General features: G+C 57.4%; 1 protein-coding gene across 1 annotated transcript in view; it reads right to left on the bottom strand.

Annotated features, from left to right (window-relative positions):
• GREB1 (growth regulating estrogen receptor binding 1) overlaps nucleotides 1-15,521 on the bottom strand; it is a 71,999-nt gene that overhangs the window by 39,905 nt on the left and 16,573 nt on the right. Inside the window, 8 exon segments of the mRNA XM_047746155.1 lie at nucleotides 673-870; nucleotides 1,717-1,845; nucleotides 2,445-2,573; nucleotides 3,408-3,758; nucleotides 7,240-7,425; nucleotides 9,835-9,978; nucleotides 10,415-10,528; nucleotides 13,896-14,024. Of these exon segments, the coding sequence (XP_047602111.1) occupies nucleotides 673-870; nucleotides 1,717-1,845; nucleotides 2,445-2,573; nucleotides 3,408-3,758; nucleotides 7,240-7,425; nucleotides 9,835-9,978; nucleotides 10,415-10,528; nucleotides 13,896-14,024 (1,380 nt within the window).

Raw genomic sequence — 15,521 nt, 5'->3', positions numbered from 1 at the left:
CTTGCCCCAAGTTTCTCACTCACTCAAAAGACCCCTGGTGAGCGCCTGCTGTCTGGCCGGAGTTCTGGCCGGCCCCGAGCCTACGGGGATGTGTGAGATATGGGGGTCGGGGCAGCTGACCCCTGGGCAAAGAGACGGCCCATTTCCTAGCGAGGTGTGTGCACAGTGGCCACCCAAGGAGGACAGCCAAGCTGGCTTCGTGAAGCTGGTGATCCTAGGCTCGGAGTGACTGAAGTGAAGGGTCAGGTCCCACCTCCCTGCCAACCCCAGCAAAACCATCCCCCAACCTGAAGGCCAGGGAGCTGTAGGTTACAGAACTCTAGAATAAATCCTCTGAGTTAAGACATTGACTCTCCGTGTATTTCGTATCTCACCCCCTTGAAAGTACATGGAAAATACATGAAGTTGAAGCACGTTATCAACACGCTGGTTGTGGACCTGAGTGGGATGGAGTGGGAACTCAAGTCATGGTTCAAGCTTTAATGGATTATAAAATTTTGGGCAATTTGCTATCTCTGAGCATCTGTTTCATGATCTATAAAATGGGAGTATTAATCCTCGCCCCACGTACTTTAGAGGCAAAGACTGATGTTTCGATGCCAAATCTGAATTTAAGGAAATCAAAGCTTCTTCCATGCAGATGTCACAACTTGCCGCCCAGATGCCCCGTACCTGAATGCCAGACGTGGAACAGGGTCTGCTGATAGGTGACTTCTGAAGGGGGAATACAAATCAGAAAGTCCACCTTCTCAAAGGATCCTAAGTCCAAATTTTGGGTGCTGGAATCCGCAATGGAACACACGTGGGAGAGGAGCTTCTGAGCCACGGCCAGCTGGAAGGGCCGGATATGGTGGGGCTCCAAATTGTAACCTGGAACCAGAGCCCCCAAAAAGGTGAGATGCACCCAAGAGCAGAGAGCCAAAAACCCTTGACATCTGCTGGAAATTGTGCAGTAGGGCCTTGTCTAGTGCAGAGAGGGACCAAAGGGGAGTCACACCAACATTTATCGAGTACCTACGCTGAGCTGTGTACATTTCACGCTTTTTGGAATTTCATAATAAAAGAATGAACAGTGCTCAGGGAGCACAGAGGCGGTGATCTACTCTACCCGAAGAGGACAAAGACAGCATCACAGGGAAGCTGACCCTGAGAAAGGACTTCGGAAGAGACAGTGAGTTGTCTGGAAGGGAGGGTGACCATCACAGCTCTTTGGGAACTCAGGATAGATGAAATGGTACAGCAATGCATTGATAAGCTGGAAATTTACACCGAGAAATGTATCATCTCAGGAAAAGTATACAAGCATCCATTTCAGGCTTGGATGAGACTACTAGTATTTTGTTTTTGTTTTTGTTTTTTAAGATTTTATTTATTTATTTGGCAGACAGAGATCACAAGTAGGCAGAGAGGTAGGTAGAGAGAGAGGGGAAGAAGGCTCCCTGGCAGGCAGAGAGCCCTATGTGGAGCTCAATCCCAGGACCCTGGGACCATGACCCAAGCTGAAGGCAGAGGCTTTAAACCACTGAGCCACTCAGGCGCCCCGAGACTACCAGTGTTTTAAGGATTAAAATAAAAATTATATATCAGTAAACTTTGATGCTAAGAAGATGCCCTGCCTTCTGGATGTGCCTCTTAGCCACCCCCTCCACCCCCGGTGCCCCCTGGATGCTGTCTCAGCAGCCCAGACCCTGGCTGCTGGCTCCCAGCATCACTCACTTGTGCACGCTGGAGCTCCGCCAACATCAAAGGATGCTGATTTGGGGACAGAGGACGCAGTGAGTGAGGATGGAACATGGCCTTGATTTTCCTGATGGAATTTGTCCAGCAGAGTGTCAATGTCACCCTCTGCCCAAAACAGAACAGAAAAATGGGTTTTCCATCCCAGTGAAGCCCAGCAAACCTCCACGCCACACTGCGTACGAGGCACTGTTCTGGGCCTAGGGTAATGGAACTAGAGAAGGCACAGCCCATTCGGTCGAGGAGCCCGCAGCCTAGTAAGGAAGGCAAATACATCAGAGAGAATTGCACTGTGAGGTGGCAGGTGACAGGAGAAGGAAGAGCCAGATGCTAAAGGACAAGAGAAAGGGGTCCGAGCCCATCCTAGAGAAGGAAGGGCCAGCGGGAGTTCCTGGGAGGAAATGGGTTGAGGAAATAGGCAAAGAAGAGAGCAGGGCACAGCACTCCCAGCCTAGAACACATGGACTCCAGTAATTCGGAGGCAGAGTTAGGGAGCCGCAGGGCACAGGGGAAGAGGCACAGGACCTAGGAGGACCCACAACCAGAGACCCCCCCCCCCGGAAAGGGTCGTAAATGCTAACACAGAGAACGAAGGGGTCACCCTGCCCATCCAAACCCAGGTCGGCCTCAGCAGGTTCTGGGGAACGGGCTCCGAGAGGTCTGTCCCTCCCACTTGGGAATTCACAGCTGTCTCCCTACAGACCTACCTGGACAGAGGGTGCTGAAAAAGGCCCCTAAGGAGTCCACTTTCCCCGTCACCAGCTCATAACTGACTTCTTTCTGGTACTCTGCTGGGGTGAGAAGGCTCTCAGAAAGAATTCGGGCCTGGTATTTTCCTGGAAAACAAACAACACCTTTCACTTGGCTCCCCCACTTAGAATTCGCACGCGAGCCCCTCAGTGGCAGAGTCTGTGCTCATCACTCTGTCTCTCTCTCCCTAACCCCCGACAATGGCCTAGTCTCATCCTCTGCTCTGGCCTCCTGCCTCCCTACAGCGTGCTGCCACGTGGTCTTGGTGGGGGGTGGGCCCCAGCTGTCCCCAGTGGCAACCTCGCCTGCCTCCTCCATCTCTCAGGCCCCTCTCTAACGTCACCTCTGCAGAGAGGTTCTCCTGACCCTCCTAACAGCCATCATCCCGAACGGGATCCCCATCCCGGGGCCCTCCCACCCGAGCTGTCCGGCTCTGTGTTTGGCGTCTGCTCCAGGAAAGCGGGGATCTTGTCGTCTTCGTGCCTCCGTCCCCAGCCCTTAGAACAGCGCCTGCGCGTAGTAGGGCTTCAATAAGTAACTATATAATTTGTTAGTTAATTGACTCATTAATCTACACAATACAAGATCGCTGTTGTGGTTTTTTTGTTGTTCCTGTTCTGCACGAGCGAACTGAAGGAACGGACCGCCAGAGTCAGGAGGCGACCGGTCACAACACCGGGTGCACGGAGCCAGGTTTTCGACCCCGTCCATCCCGCCTCCAGAGCTGGCCAGGCTCTCTAGGGGGAGAGGGGAACGCTCACCTTCCCCATGGAGGAGGAACGACTCCAAACCCGCCAGCCCGGGCACGCCCCTCTCACGCCAGGAGGGCCCTAACCCCAGTCACGAACCACGAGAGGCAAGGCGCACCGATCAGCAAGGGGAGAGGCCGCAGCTGGTTTTCCCGCAGCTGCCAGGCTCACCGGTGACGGCGACGCAGGAGTCGATGGCAGGGCTGCGGCAGGCGCGGACGATCACCACGTAGTTGGTCTTGGCGAGCTTGCCCTCGATGAGCAGCCGGAACATCTCCGAGAGGCCCTCGGCCAGGGAGTAGGTGCACTCAATGACGTGTACGCTGTCGTTGCACGAGCTGGCGGCCAGGCCGGCCAGCCAGGGCAGCTGCGCCGAGGTGACCGGGGCCCCGGCGCTGGGCGCGGGCGGGCAGGGCTGCGGCGGTGCCTGCTGGTACTGCCGGATCTCCGTCAGGTGCGACTCGCGCCACGAGCGCAGAAAGATCTGCTCCAGGTCCTCCATCAGGGGCACCTGGTCGGCTGCTGGCAATGACAGGACGGCGGGAGAGGCTTCAGCGCCCGCCCACAAGCGCAGAGTGCGGCTCTGGGGCGACACGTGCAGGCGAGCCCAACAGATCCCCGTGGGCATCGTTCAGGGTCCATCGTCTTACGGGTGCTGGGCTGCGAGCACCGGGCGGGCTCGTGAGCAGCCACCACTCCCCAGCCTCACCGAGCCACAACACTTTCCACCCATTTCTCAGTCTGGTTTTCAGCGACAGGTTTTAAATCACTGTAAGGACTGAAGCCTCCAACTTCAGGGCTTGTCTCCTTTTCCCTACGGTCACGTGGAGCCAGGGGTCACACTGTTGGTGGTCTACACGGCCAGTGCTCTCACTGGGCACATCGGGTCCCTTCAAGCAAGGCACCACCATTTACTCAGCAGGGGCTCCACTGTTGATCTTCCTATTGCTTCCAAATAACCACCGCGATAAATAACCTCCCTGACACATGTCTTTATGGATAGAACCTACTTTCTAAATTCTCAGAACTGGGCTTCTGGAGCTAACTAATACATGTGATCAGGCTGTTTCCAGGGGTCCAAGTGGACCAACCTGCCACAACACTAAGGGCAGACGAGGACCCTGCCTTTACTGCACCCTTAGTGCCACCAGATACCATCGCTTGTGTTAATTTCACTGGAAAATATTACTTGATTTGTTCATTTGTGCCTCTCTGATGCCTAGTGACACTGAATACATCTAGCATTTCTTTCCTATAGACATTTTCTGGTATATTTGTCCAAATTTTAGAGATGGGTGAGCTGGAGGGTACAGCAGCCCACCGGAACTCACAAGACACGCTCTCTCCCGACTCCACCCAGCCCCGGCTCCAGCTGAGCGCTAGCTGTCCGAGGACACCGGCTCCTGACCGGGAAGATGGGGCTCACACCACCCCCTCAACTGGCTGGGCCATGATTTTATGAGGTTAGCTGTTAGCCCTCCCATCTTTAAAACCTTTCCCTGAGCCCACACCCTCTTCTGGAATCACCGTCACCATGCAAAGGTCTTGGGAGAGTTGTCTACCCTCACGCACCTATTTCTTCACCTCCTCTCCCCAAGCCAGTGCAGCAGGCGGCTTCCGTCCCCACACTCCTCGTACATGCTCACCTCCGGCGGTGCCGATCGCTTCCATACACCCAGACCCAATGGCTAACCACGAGCCCTCACTCTGCTCTCGGCCTGACTCAGGGGACAAGTCCCTCTCTTGAAATGCTTTCACTGGACTCTGTGTCTGTTGACTGTTCCTTCAACACGTGCTGGCTGAGCACCAACATTACCCTTCAGGTGCTCCCGGACACGCAGCTGTAAATGAAGTCGACATTTCTGATCTCACAGCCCTGACACCCTCCCCAGGGGACATGCACCTGAAGTAAACAAATACACAGGCGTGTCATTCACGGGAGTGCTGGCGTTCCAAACGCAAGATAAAGAGGAGACAGAACCCCAGGGGCCAGGGGAGGGGCGCCGTCTTAGATACAGTGATGAGAAGGCCTCTCTAGATGACATGGGAACCAAAACCCAGAGAAAGCAGTAGCTGTGCAAACGTCCTGGGCAGGAGCGTTTCTCAGGGAAGGAAGAGCAGGCGTGGGGGACTGGGATGCCACGGGGCACAGCAGGGCTGGAGCAAAGCAAACAGCTGCGGGAGGCAGGCCGGTCACATGGCCCCTGGACCCAGGGCGGGTTGAGCGTGTGCGAGGAAGCAGGAAGCCCTGCAGGCTCCAGCAGGGAACCGAGACAAGGAGACTCACAACTGCAACAGATGTGCAGAGCGGGGCAAGAGCAGTGCCCTGGCGAGGAAGGCACGACGGGGAGGGTGGGCAAGGGTGGGTCGGGGACGAACCAGGGCTTACCAGTGCATGGGATGTGGGTCGTGAGAAAGAGCAAGACACACGCCCCATTTTCCCAGATTTCTCACCATTTCAGGCAACATTCTCCAAGTTCTGCCCAACCGTGTGCCTCCCTGGCTGTTCCATCCACCTCGTCCTCCAGATCTCTGACTGCTGGGGTGCCCGAGGGCTCATACATCGGGGCCTTTCTCCCCAGGACTCTTGTCCAATCTCCCAGCTTCAGTACAGCTCATCACTGGGCCCATGTTCCCCAAACTGGCACCAGCAGCTGCACCTTCTCCCTGGGGCTCAAGTCCTGCCTGGCCACGTCCTGGAATCAGCCCCTTGGAGGCCTCATGGGCCTCTCAAACTCGAAACAGCCAAGACAGGACTTGCACCCACCCTCTGGCTCCAGCACCCACCTGGGGGCTCAGGGCAGAAGCCGGGCTGCCCGTCCTCTCCCCTCCCTCAGACAGACAGCCTACTGCCCTTACCCCTTCAGGATAAACCCAGCCTTCTCCCTCCTGTGACCCTCAGTGGTCAAAGCCACCTCCCACTTCAACTGGGACAATACGGCCCCTGCACCAGCAAGGCCCACTCAGCAGCCACTGCGGTCTCCTGGAAGCCAAGGTCAGATCATATCCACGCCTTGCCTCAAACCATTCCAGAGCTGCTGCAGACCAAACTGTGTGTCCCTCCTCCCAATTCATCTGTGGATACCATAACCCTCACTGTGATGTCTTTGGAGATAAGGCCTTTAAAGAGGGATTAACGTTAAGTGAGGTCACAGGGTGAGGCCCTGGTCCAGCTGCTCTGGTGCCCGCATGAACAGAGACACGGGAGTCCTCTGTCCCTCTCCCCAAACGTGTGCGCTCAGGAAAGGCCCCGTGAGCACACAGAGAGGGGCTGTCTGCGAGCCAGGAAGGGAGGCCTCCCCAGAACCCGGCTGGCATCCCGGATGTTGGGCTTCTAGCCTCCAGAGCCCTGAGACAGAAACATCTGTGGTCTAAGCCCCCGGGACAGGCTCTGCTGTGGAGCCAGAAGTGGCCAGAGCTGACCGGTCCAAGCTGTTGGTCAGTGTGTCTGAAGTGCAAAGTCCTGGCTGCACGCGGAGGCCCCGCCCCTCCGCCGGCACCCCCTCCCGCACTGGGCTGTAACCACCAGGCCTGGCCTGCAGCCCTCCCGGCGTCTCCCTTGCCTCCACCACCTCCTCACGAGGCAGCTTCTCCCCACTCGAGCATCATCTCAGAGGCCTTTCTCCGTGAGGCTGAATCACCATACCCCCACCCGCCCTGCCCCAGGGCTCCCTCTCCCCGCTCCACTCTCCATCTGATCACGGCTCCTCTCCTGCGTCTCTTACTCCCTGGTCCCTCTGTGCTTCTGGAATGGCAGCCGCACGGTTTTTGGATTATCTCCAGTGGTTCTGACCCACTTTAAGCCATGCCCAGGCCCTCCAGGCGGTGACTGGAGGCCACGTCCTGACGTGACTGCAGCATCCCCACGTTCCCTGGGCTGCCGTCCCACGGGTCCCGGGGCTTCACAGCGGCTCCAAGGGCCAGGCTGGGATCGAGGCTCCCGCACGTCCCCCCTCGCTGGGTGTTCTACCGGCGACTCCCAGGCCGCGGGCGGGACACTCACCCAGCTGCACGAGGTAGTAGACGGTGAGCAGCAGCTGCATCTCCTCGGAGATGGGCTGGATGGCGGAGGCCCCGCACTGCTCATAGGCCCGCGAGATGGACTGGGAGTTCTGGTAGCACGTGTACAGGAGGGGGCTCACGACGACATCGTTCAGGTTCCCACAGAGGTAGGGGAAGTTCCCGTGGCCTGCGGAACAGGAAACCGCATCGGCTTGGTGGCTGCCCTCGGGCACGGTCTGTGCCCCCGCCCATGTGGGGTCTCCAAATCCAGGGGTGGGGCGCCAGCGTGCAGGCCAGACGCCACTGGGGTAACTCTCGTGCCCCTTTCCGGGGAGACCTCGGACGTCCGGCCCTTGCTGACTGCCCTGGCAGCTCTGATCACGGACCGGTTCTGTGGCAGGTGGTCAGTGCCTCGTCTCCCCCACAAGTGAGCTACAGCCCGGGAATGTGCCCCGAGTGGAAGCGTCGCCTCGGCCGCCCCGCAGCTACGACCACAGGAAGCCCCGTGGAAGCACCACCTTCTGGCTCTCTGCTGACTGCCCACCTGCCAGCCTGCACCGTCCCCAACCGCCCCCCCACAACATGGGATTCTGATTCACATCCTCCCAGGGCTCTCCAGCAAGCTGGGTTAGGAAAATAAACCATGGTACGGACTTGAGGCTCCAGGTCCTGAGAGAACTTGACCAACACTTTAGCACAAGTTCTAGATTCACTCCGATGACAACCCCCCAGAGGCGGAAGAGCCCGGCTATGCTGGACTCTCCCCGGCACCATGCATCAGCTGGGGCACCCTGGTCAGGAAGTCTGACATCCCTAAGCCTCAGTCTTCACATCTGTACAAGCGGGGGGACACATGCAGTCCCCATGGGGCTGCTGAGATGATCGGCTGTGCTAAATGCCTGTGTGGCGTCCTGTACTCAGGTGGTCCTCACTTATGCACCAAACATGCACTTAATGAACGCCTGCTGTATGCCACGTGCAGGCATCATGCTTGGCTCCAGGGAGAACCTGATGACTGAGATGGTTCATACCCTCAAGGAACTGCTTCTCCAACCTGCAGATGCAGGAGGGTCCCTGAAAGGCAGCCTAAGACAGACTGCTGGGCCCTACCGCACAGCGTCCGGCTCATGAATGGGGCCTGTGATGCTGGTATGTTCCTGGGAGTTCATGCCTCTAAGAGATCCTGGAGGGGGCTGGTCCTCTGGCCAGGGAGCACAGCTGGGGTACCACTGCTTACCAACATTCTGACTCAAGCTGCGTGGGGGCCCAGGTGAATAAGAAGGTAAGGCAGCCTTGCGGAGAAGGCACAGAGGTGGTTGGGACCTGCACTGGTGGGGGTGAGAGGGGATAGCCAGGGAAGCAAGTACCTTACGAAGAGCCCACGGCTGGAACAGAGCAGCCTCACTGGGAAGTGCCATGAACTTGAGGAACAAGGAGGATGGCCTTCATCTGAGGTTGCTAGCCATTAGACACAGATCTGCTGGACACTCACCCTGTGGCTTCCAGCTCGGGGGAGGAGCAGGTGCAGATCCTGCCCATATCCCCGTGCTCTGTCTTCCCATCACTGTGCTTTTGGGGCCTACCGCGGTCCCACGATAGCCGTGTGAAGGACACAGGTAATGCGGCCGCGTGCTGACCTCTACCTTGTCAGCTAATAGGCCCAATGTGTATCGGCTCTGTCCCATGCGTGGTTCAAAACCCAGACCTGCACCCTTCTTCCTAAATACCCCGTCCACTTTTGGTTTTTTAGGAAAAAGGAGTGACTCTCTTAGTTCTTAACTGCCAGTAAGACCTCTCTCCCACTCTCCGACCACCCTCTCTCCTCTATTCCTACGAACATGATACCAAATGCAGCATTAACTCAATGAAGGATCTGAATGCACGTGTGTGTGTGTGTACGCATATGCACACGTGTGTGTGTGTGCGTGTTGTCACAGGTCAGCATGCGGGACCAGCGAAAACCATCCTCAGACAAGTCCCGCCCCAGCTTCCCATTTCAAGACCTCCTGCATCACAAGAAAGGGACCTCTTCAGTTGACCGAACACCTCCCCGACGTGGCATACATCAGCCTACGGTCACAAAACAGACCGCATCTTGTTGTCTTTTATGCTTTCACGTGGCACCCGTAGCCATCCTTGCCCAAAGTCAGATTCTATAGCCAAAATATACCAGGGGCCCAGGGTGACAAGAGGACCACCCACCCCATCAGGGGTCCTCGAAGCAGGGGGCCGATGGCTCCATGTCCGAGCACCGGTGTTTTGCACTGGGCCTGTTCCCAGGGCAGCTGCTCAGTGAGGTTGAACTAATGAACACATGAATGAATGAACACAAGGACACAGCAGAACCACTTCATTTCACCCGGGCTCCTTGTGGAAAATCGTGACCCGCTCCAGACCCGCTGGTGACCCGCTCCAGAACTTGGCATCTGATCAGGGGCTACAGCAGTGACGGGTCGATTTCGTTCTTTCACTGGCCTGGACGGGCCCTCCGAGGTCTCTCAGGGGGACACCCGTGCGTCAGCCCATGGCCTGCTCCGTGCGGACCCCCCCAGCCTCCCGCCCCACCCACCCACCCCCGTCCCACTGTTGTACTTGCCTTTAAATATCACCGGCTTGGCCTTGCATATTTGCAGCAAGTTGTCAGGAACGGACACCGGTTCTCCGGAGGCCACAGCAGGAAACGTGACCGAAGCTGGTCCCACCAAGCCAACCTGGGGCACGCAGGACATGCCTGCGCTCTCTGGAAACGTGCCAAGGGTGTTAGGAAGACACACAGAACGGGGCCTCCCTCTCCAGCAGACCTGATGTCAGACCGGCCTGCACACCTGTTACAGCTGACGCGAACCCCCACCTACAGGAATACCCCCGTCCTGGAATCACAGATCCCTGAGGTTGAAGTACCTTTAAGGTCACTTCACCCAACCTTCCCCCACAAACAACACAGCCACGTGACAGGCAAGCCCCTTTTAAATTTCTTTAGGGTCCAGGAGCTAGGTCACTGCTGTACAAGGACCTTGGGCTCCACTGTGCAGCTCCTCCATATGAGACCCCTCAGTGATACCGAAGTCTGCCCCCCGGGACATCCTCCCCAGTTCGCACACATTCACACAGTGCACACGTGCGTGCGCACACCCCGGGCGCCGAGTCCTACGGTAGGCAAGGCTGCTGTCACTTACCGTACTTGGCTCTGTTCCCGCCACCCTGGGAGTAGCCAGCGTCTGCAGCGGAGGGGGATTCCGGAGACCACCCTTTGTGGCGCTTTTTGGGGGGCCCGGAGTTTGACAGGATACCTGGACAACATGCAGAGTATAGATCAGGCTGCCACGAAGGACGAGCTTTAAAACATCCCCGATTTGGAGAACACGTGTCAGTTTGAAACCTCAGAGCTTCACGACGGTTCTCCGCTGTGTAGTGAAGCATGTGATGGGCATGAGGGAACATCCCGTCCCTTTCAGTGAATATCTCATTCCAGGCCAGCCCAGTACTGAGAGGCTTATCTCTGAGCCATGGCACCCCAGTCTTTAAAACGGAATCATGAACCCTACCATGCAAGGTGGTTTGAGAAAGACTAAGGAGCATGCGCATAAAGCAGAGTATGGCCGGCTGACGGGCAGCCCCCAAGATCCCATCTTCTTCCAGCTCCTTGTCTGACGCCACCGTCACAGCCTCACACTGGGGGGCAGCACTGCTCCACCTGCTCCCGCCCGAGCCCTGGCCACTAGCGCAGACTAGAGAAATCTGTGGGAACGGCAGCCGGTACTTGCCGGCTGGTTTTCTAGACAACAGTGGCCTGTGTGTGACTCAGGCTATGTTCCTGGGTTATTCAAAACATCAGGAACTGGTTACCATGCTTTTTTGAGCAATCCAACACAAAATTTTCCCTACGTTGAGAGCTATGCATTCAACCATGACTGCACGTTAAAGTCACCCGGGACACCCTTAAAACTCTGAGTGCCTGGACACGAGCCCATCCCAAGTAAACCAAACCCAGCACCGGGGGGGAGCCCGGGCATCGTGAGGCCCCGAGCTCCCGGTGACTAAGGCACAAGCAGGACTGAGAACCACAGTTTAGAGCAACATTTCTGTACATTTGGTCTGAGAAGGAGCAGGACAGAAGCAGCAGAGACTTGTTAAAACAGCCCGCTCCTGGGCCCTGCCTTGACCTCTAGAACCGGATCTCTGGAAACAAGAGTGAGAAGAATGCCATTATTCCCAGGCACGCTGGCTATGCCTAAGGGCACTGCGGTTCTAGAGCTGCTTAAAGGTCATAAAGTTATTCTCACCTCCTCCTTAGACTGACCAAAAATGAATAAAGTGAAAAAAAAGGTAAAATGCAAGGTGCTTTGTTCACACAGAGCTTTCAAGCAGGTGGGCTCCTTCAACCCCCCACTCCCCAGCAGCATGGGAGGCAGACATGAGAACGGCTGCTCCGTGTAGACCACGGCTTCTACTGCCAGGACATCTGTCCTCGGGCGACAACAGAGGCACGCCCATAGACACGAAGATGCCCGCACCCCTAGAAACCACATTAAACTACCAAAGAGGGGTTGGGCCTTGACACTGAGGACGGAAGGTCTACAAATATTTTCCCCTTTGGGACGCAAGCTCTAGCCGAACCTAGACGTCCCAAAGTGACGTCACCGGGAGCTGTCCCTGCGCTCCCAGTGTGGACCATTTCCTGCAGTGGCTCCTGATACTGGGGAAGGGGTCACTACTTGGCACTCTGGGTGAGCAAGTCTTCATTACGCAGTCCACTCACTGCGGAACACAGAGCACCCCAACCCCCAGTGTGGGACCACCAAGGAAGGATCCTGGGCACCTGCTAACAGCCCCCAGCAGGGGGCAGTACCTCCCCACTGAGAACCACGGAGCGACAGGCCTCAAGCCCAAATCGAACACCTCGCATGGTTTCAGAAACAGTTTCGTAAAACTGATTTCCTCTCTCCCCAGAGCAGGCAGGAAGGCCCAGGCCCTCCAGCATTTCGGCTGGGCTGTTAAAGCAACTCCATTCCGTCAGCATCCACGAAAGCTGGGCACCTGGGGCCCCAAGATGTGGAGGACACCGGCGCTGCCCTCGGGAATGTCACTGCATACACGACACAGGTGGCCACGTAAGGGAGACAGAGCCCTGGGGCGTGCCAGGGAGGGAGGGAGCCGCCCTGTAGGAGGGGACACCTGAGCTATGCCCTGAAAGGTGCGTTAGCGGTGAGGCAGCGAGATGCTTTCAGATCCTGATGTGTGGCTGGGGGTGGGGACGGGAGTGGGAGCACTGAACCATCCCACACTGGGGTGCAGGGCTCTCAAGCAGAAGCCGCAGGGAATGATGGGATTGTACGGGTTGGCTGGGGTCAGGTTCCAGAAGGGCTCGAGCGCTGCTGGGGACCTGGGGGCTTTCTCCTTCCCACATGGCTCATTCTCCAGGATGAAGTCTGGTTGTGCACCTGCAGGCAGGGCAGGCGTCACAGGTCAGGCCTGCTGTCACCGTCCCAGAAGCCCGGTCCTTGGCCACCCTAAATTCAGCCCCTCGCTGAGAAGAACCAGTCAGAGGAAAAAAAGTGGGGGCCTGCCTGGGACTTCTCCTGTCGGAGGAGGGACAAGAGCTTGACCTCAGATTCCACGCTGGTTAGGACGGGGGAGTCTCGGGTCCAATTCAGAAAAGACAATGGTCCTTCAACTAAGAGGGAGACTCCCGCCAGGGAAGTCCTCCGCTGGCCGGGTAACGGAAGCGGGGAAGCCTGGGCAAGTCTGGGCTGCCTCTCTGGGCCTCACGTGCCTCCTCTACGAGAGTGTGGGGCTGGACAGTTGCTATGGGCTCTTCCAGTGAACGGTCTTGGATCCCAAAATCCACTTGCATGGAGGAAGAGAGAAGGAAGCCTGGCTCCCTAAACAGCTCCCACAAGCACGGAGGGGCAAACACAGAGCCCAGGGTCAGACTCCATGTCCCGGACTCTGGCAGAAGGTCTGCTTAACCCGTTTGTTCACCTCCTCACCCTCTTCCATGCTTCCTCCCTTACCATCTCTCAAGCTCCCCAAACTGTAAGCTGTAGCTCAGCTGTCACCTCCTCCAGGAAGCCCTCCTTGAGAAGACCAGCTTAGGGATGATGATGATGTGGGTGGCCTAATGGTGTCCACCTGTAAGCTGCCAGATGTGCCCTGAATTTCCACACAGCCTCTAAGCTGACCCTCTCGGCTGCCCTGAGAGCAGCATTCTCATCTCCAGATGAGGCAGTTTGATCAAAAGGCTTGTCCAAGATGCCCCAACTAATACGAGCTGCAGTTGAGTTTGGAATTCGCAGTTATCTGAATTGGGAGCCCACGTTCCTCCTCTGCCACCATGCTGCCCCCGATTTCTCCAGAACTCTACAGCCCTCCTGATGCGTGAGCCCACAGGAGACAGGTCACCCGCTGCTTCCTGGCAGACGCCCATCACCCAAGTCAGTGGCAGAAGCTGCAGGTTCCCCCCCAGCACCGGGGCCTGGGCATGGCCCCCCAGACTCTGGAGGCACCCGCTGGCTGGTCCCAACTCTCCCTCCACGCCACACCAACTCCAGGAGGCACGGGGGCCCCAGCATGGTCGCCCCATGACCCCCCCAACAACCCAGCCCAGAGGAAAGCGAGACCCCCCCCCCCCCGCCCTGGCACGACCGGCAACACTACCGAGCGCCGAGGGCCGCGGCATGGCCGACAGGTCGCTCTTCACCAGCTGTTGGTGCTTCGGGGAGTCCCTGCCATTGAGAACGGCTGGACCCACGGCGGCCGCTAGCGAGGGGTGCTCGGAGGCTGGTCCTGGCAGCGGAGAGAGAGAAGGGGGAGCACACACTCAGTTCACAGGATGCCCTGTGAGCCCAGCTGGCAGGAAATTACTCTTCTTCCATTTTTATAAACTTATAAACGAGCTTCTGGCCGACAAGTGACTCTGCCCACCTAGAACTCACAAACACAGATGCACACATACTCCTGACCCAGGGAGCACGGCCCGCGTGAAAGGAGGATCAGGCAGACCTGGGAGCCAGTGGGGCCCCTGAACCTCAGAGGGGAAACGCAAGGCCCTTCCGCCACCCTCCCCCTTCCCCGCCCCGCTCAGGCTTGTAGCAGACGCGCTCGGGAATCCCATCGCCTTGCGGTTGCCACTCAGGGCTGCTCGTGGGGCCTGGGGATACTCCTGCGGGACACTGGGGGTGCTGGTCTCGTGAGCCCCACCACAACGCCTACGTGCCTGCATCAGCCAGAATGGTCTGGAAGGCCCTCCAGAGTCAAGGGCAGCCCAGACCATTTCCAGTGGGTGCGGCGGCATGGGGAGGGGTCCAGAGCATGGTTTTGAAGCCAGCCGCCCTGTGTCTGAACCCCCGCTCTGCTGCACCCCTCAGAGCAACCACACTGAACTTACTTGTCCTCCCTCTGCTTCAACCTTCTGGGCTACACACGGGGACAGCAGCCAAGCCGCTGTGAGAACGCTGTGCTTCACAGAAGGCAAGTGTGTGGACCAGTGCCCGGCAGTAGAAAGCTCTAAGGATTGCCCAGGGGTATCATATTTAATTCTTACAATCACCCTGCAAATTAGGAAAGATTTTCTCCGGGGCGCCTGAGTGGCTCAGCTGGTTAAGCATCCCAGCTGTTGGTCTGAGCTCAGGTCTTGATCTCAGGGTCATGAGTTCAAACCCTCTGTTCATTTGGAAAAATATATACAAATTTTCTCCGACTTGACATATATGCGGAAAGAGAGATTCAAAGAATTTGAAATGAGTTGCCCCAAACTGCCCAGCCAGAAGGTATCAGCCCTGTACTCCCTGTACTCCGATGGTAAAAACAGTGGGCTTCCCAGTTACGCTGGTAGCAGAGGGCCCACGTGGCCTGGGCACTGTGAGGACAACAGCATATGCCACGCAGGGAGGGAGGCACAGTAGGAGGGCACAGTTCCCAACCCCAGGGGCAGCCTCTTCTTTACCGATGTGATGAACTGCGGGGGAGCAAGGGCACTGTCCCCTGCTTTCAAAGCCCCTCTACAGACCCTCTGGGCCAGAGGAAGGAAAACAGCCACCCCTCCAGAGTCCTTGAGGAGGCTGCGGTGGTCACGGCGATCACACCTGTAAGGTCTGTTCGGAATGGCAAAATGCCAAGCACATGAGCCAGAAATACCCACTGTGTCAACTCTTCACTTCACTTCCTACTGCCCATGAGGTCCTAGGCCAGCAGCTGAGCCTCGACTTCCCGGGTGGTGCCCCGGGGAAACTGAAGCCCACATGCAGAGTGCTGTCAGGACTCAAGGAGGTGACCGCGGGACTG

This window comes from Lutra lutra, chromosome 9 (assembly GCF_902655055.1).
Source record: "Lutra lutra chromosome 9, mLutLut1.2, whole genome shotgun sequence".
NCBI classification, from domain to species: Eukaryota; Metazoa; Chordata; class Mammalia; order Carnivora; family Mustelidae; genus Lutra; species Lutra lutra.
This window is presented reverse-complemented; position numbering and strand designations above follow the sequence as displayed.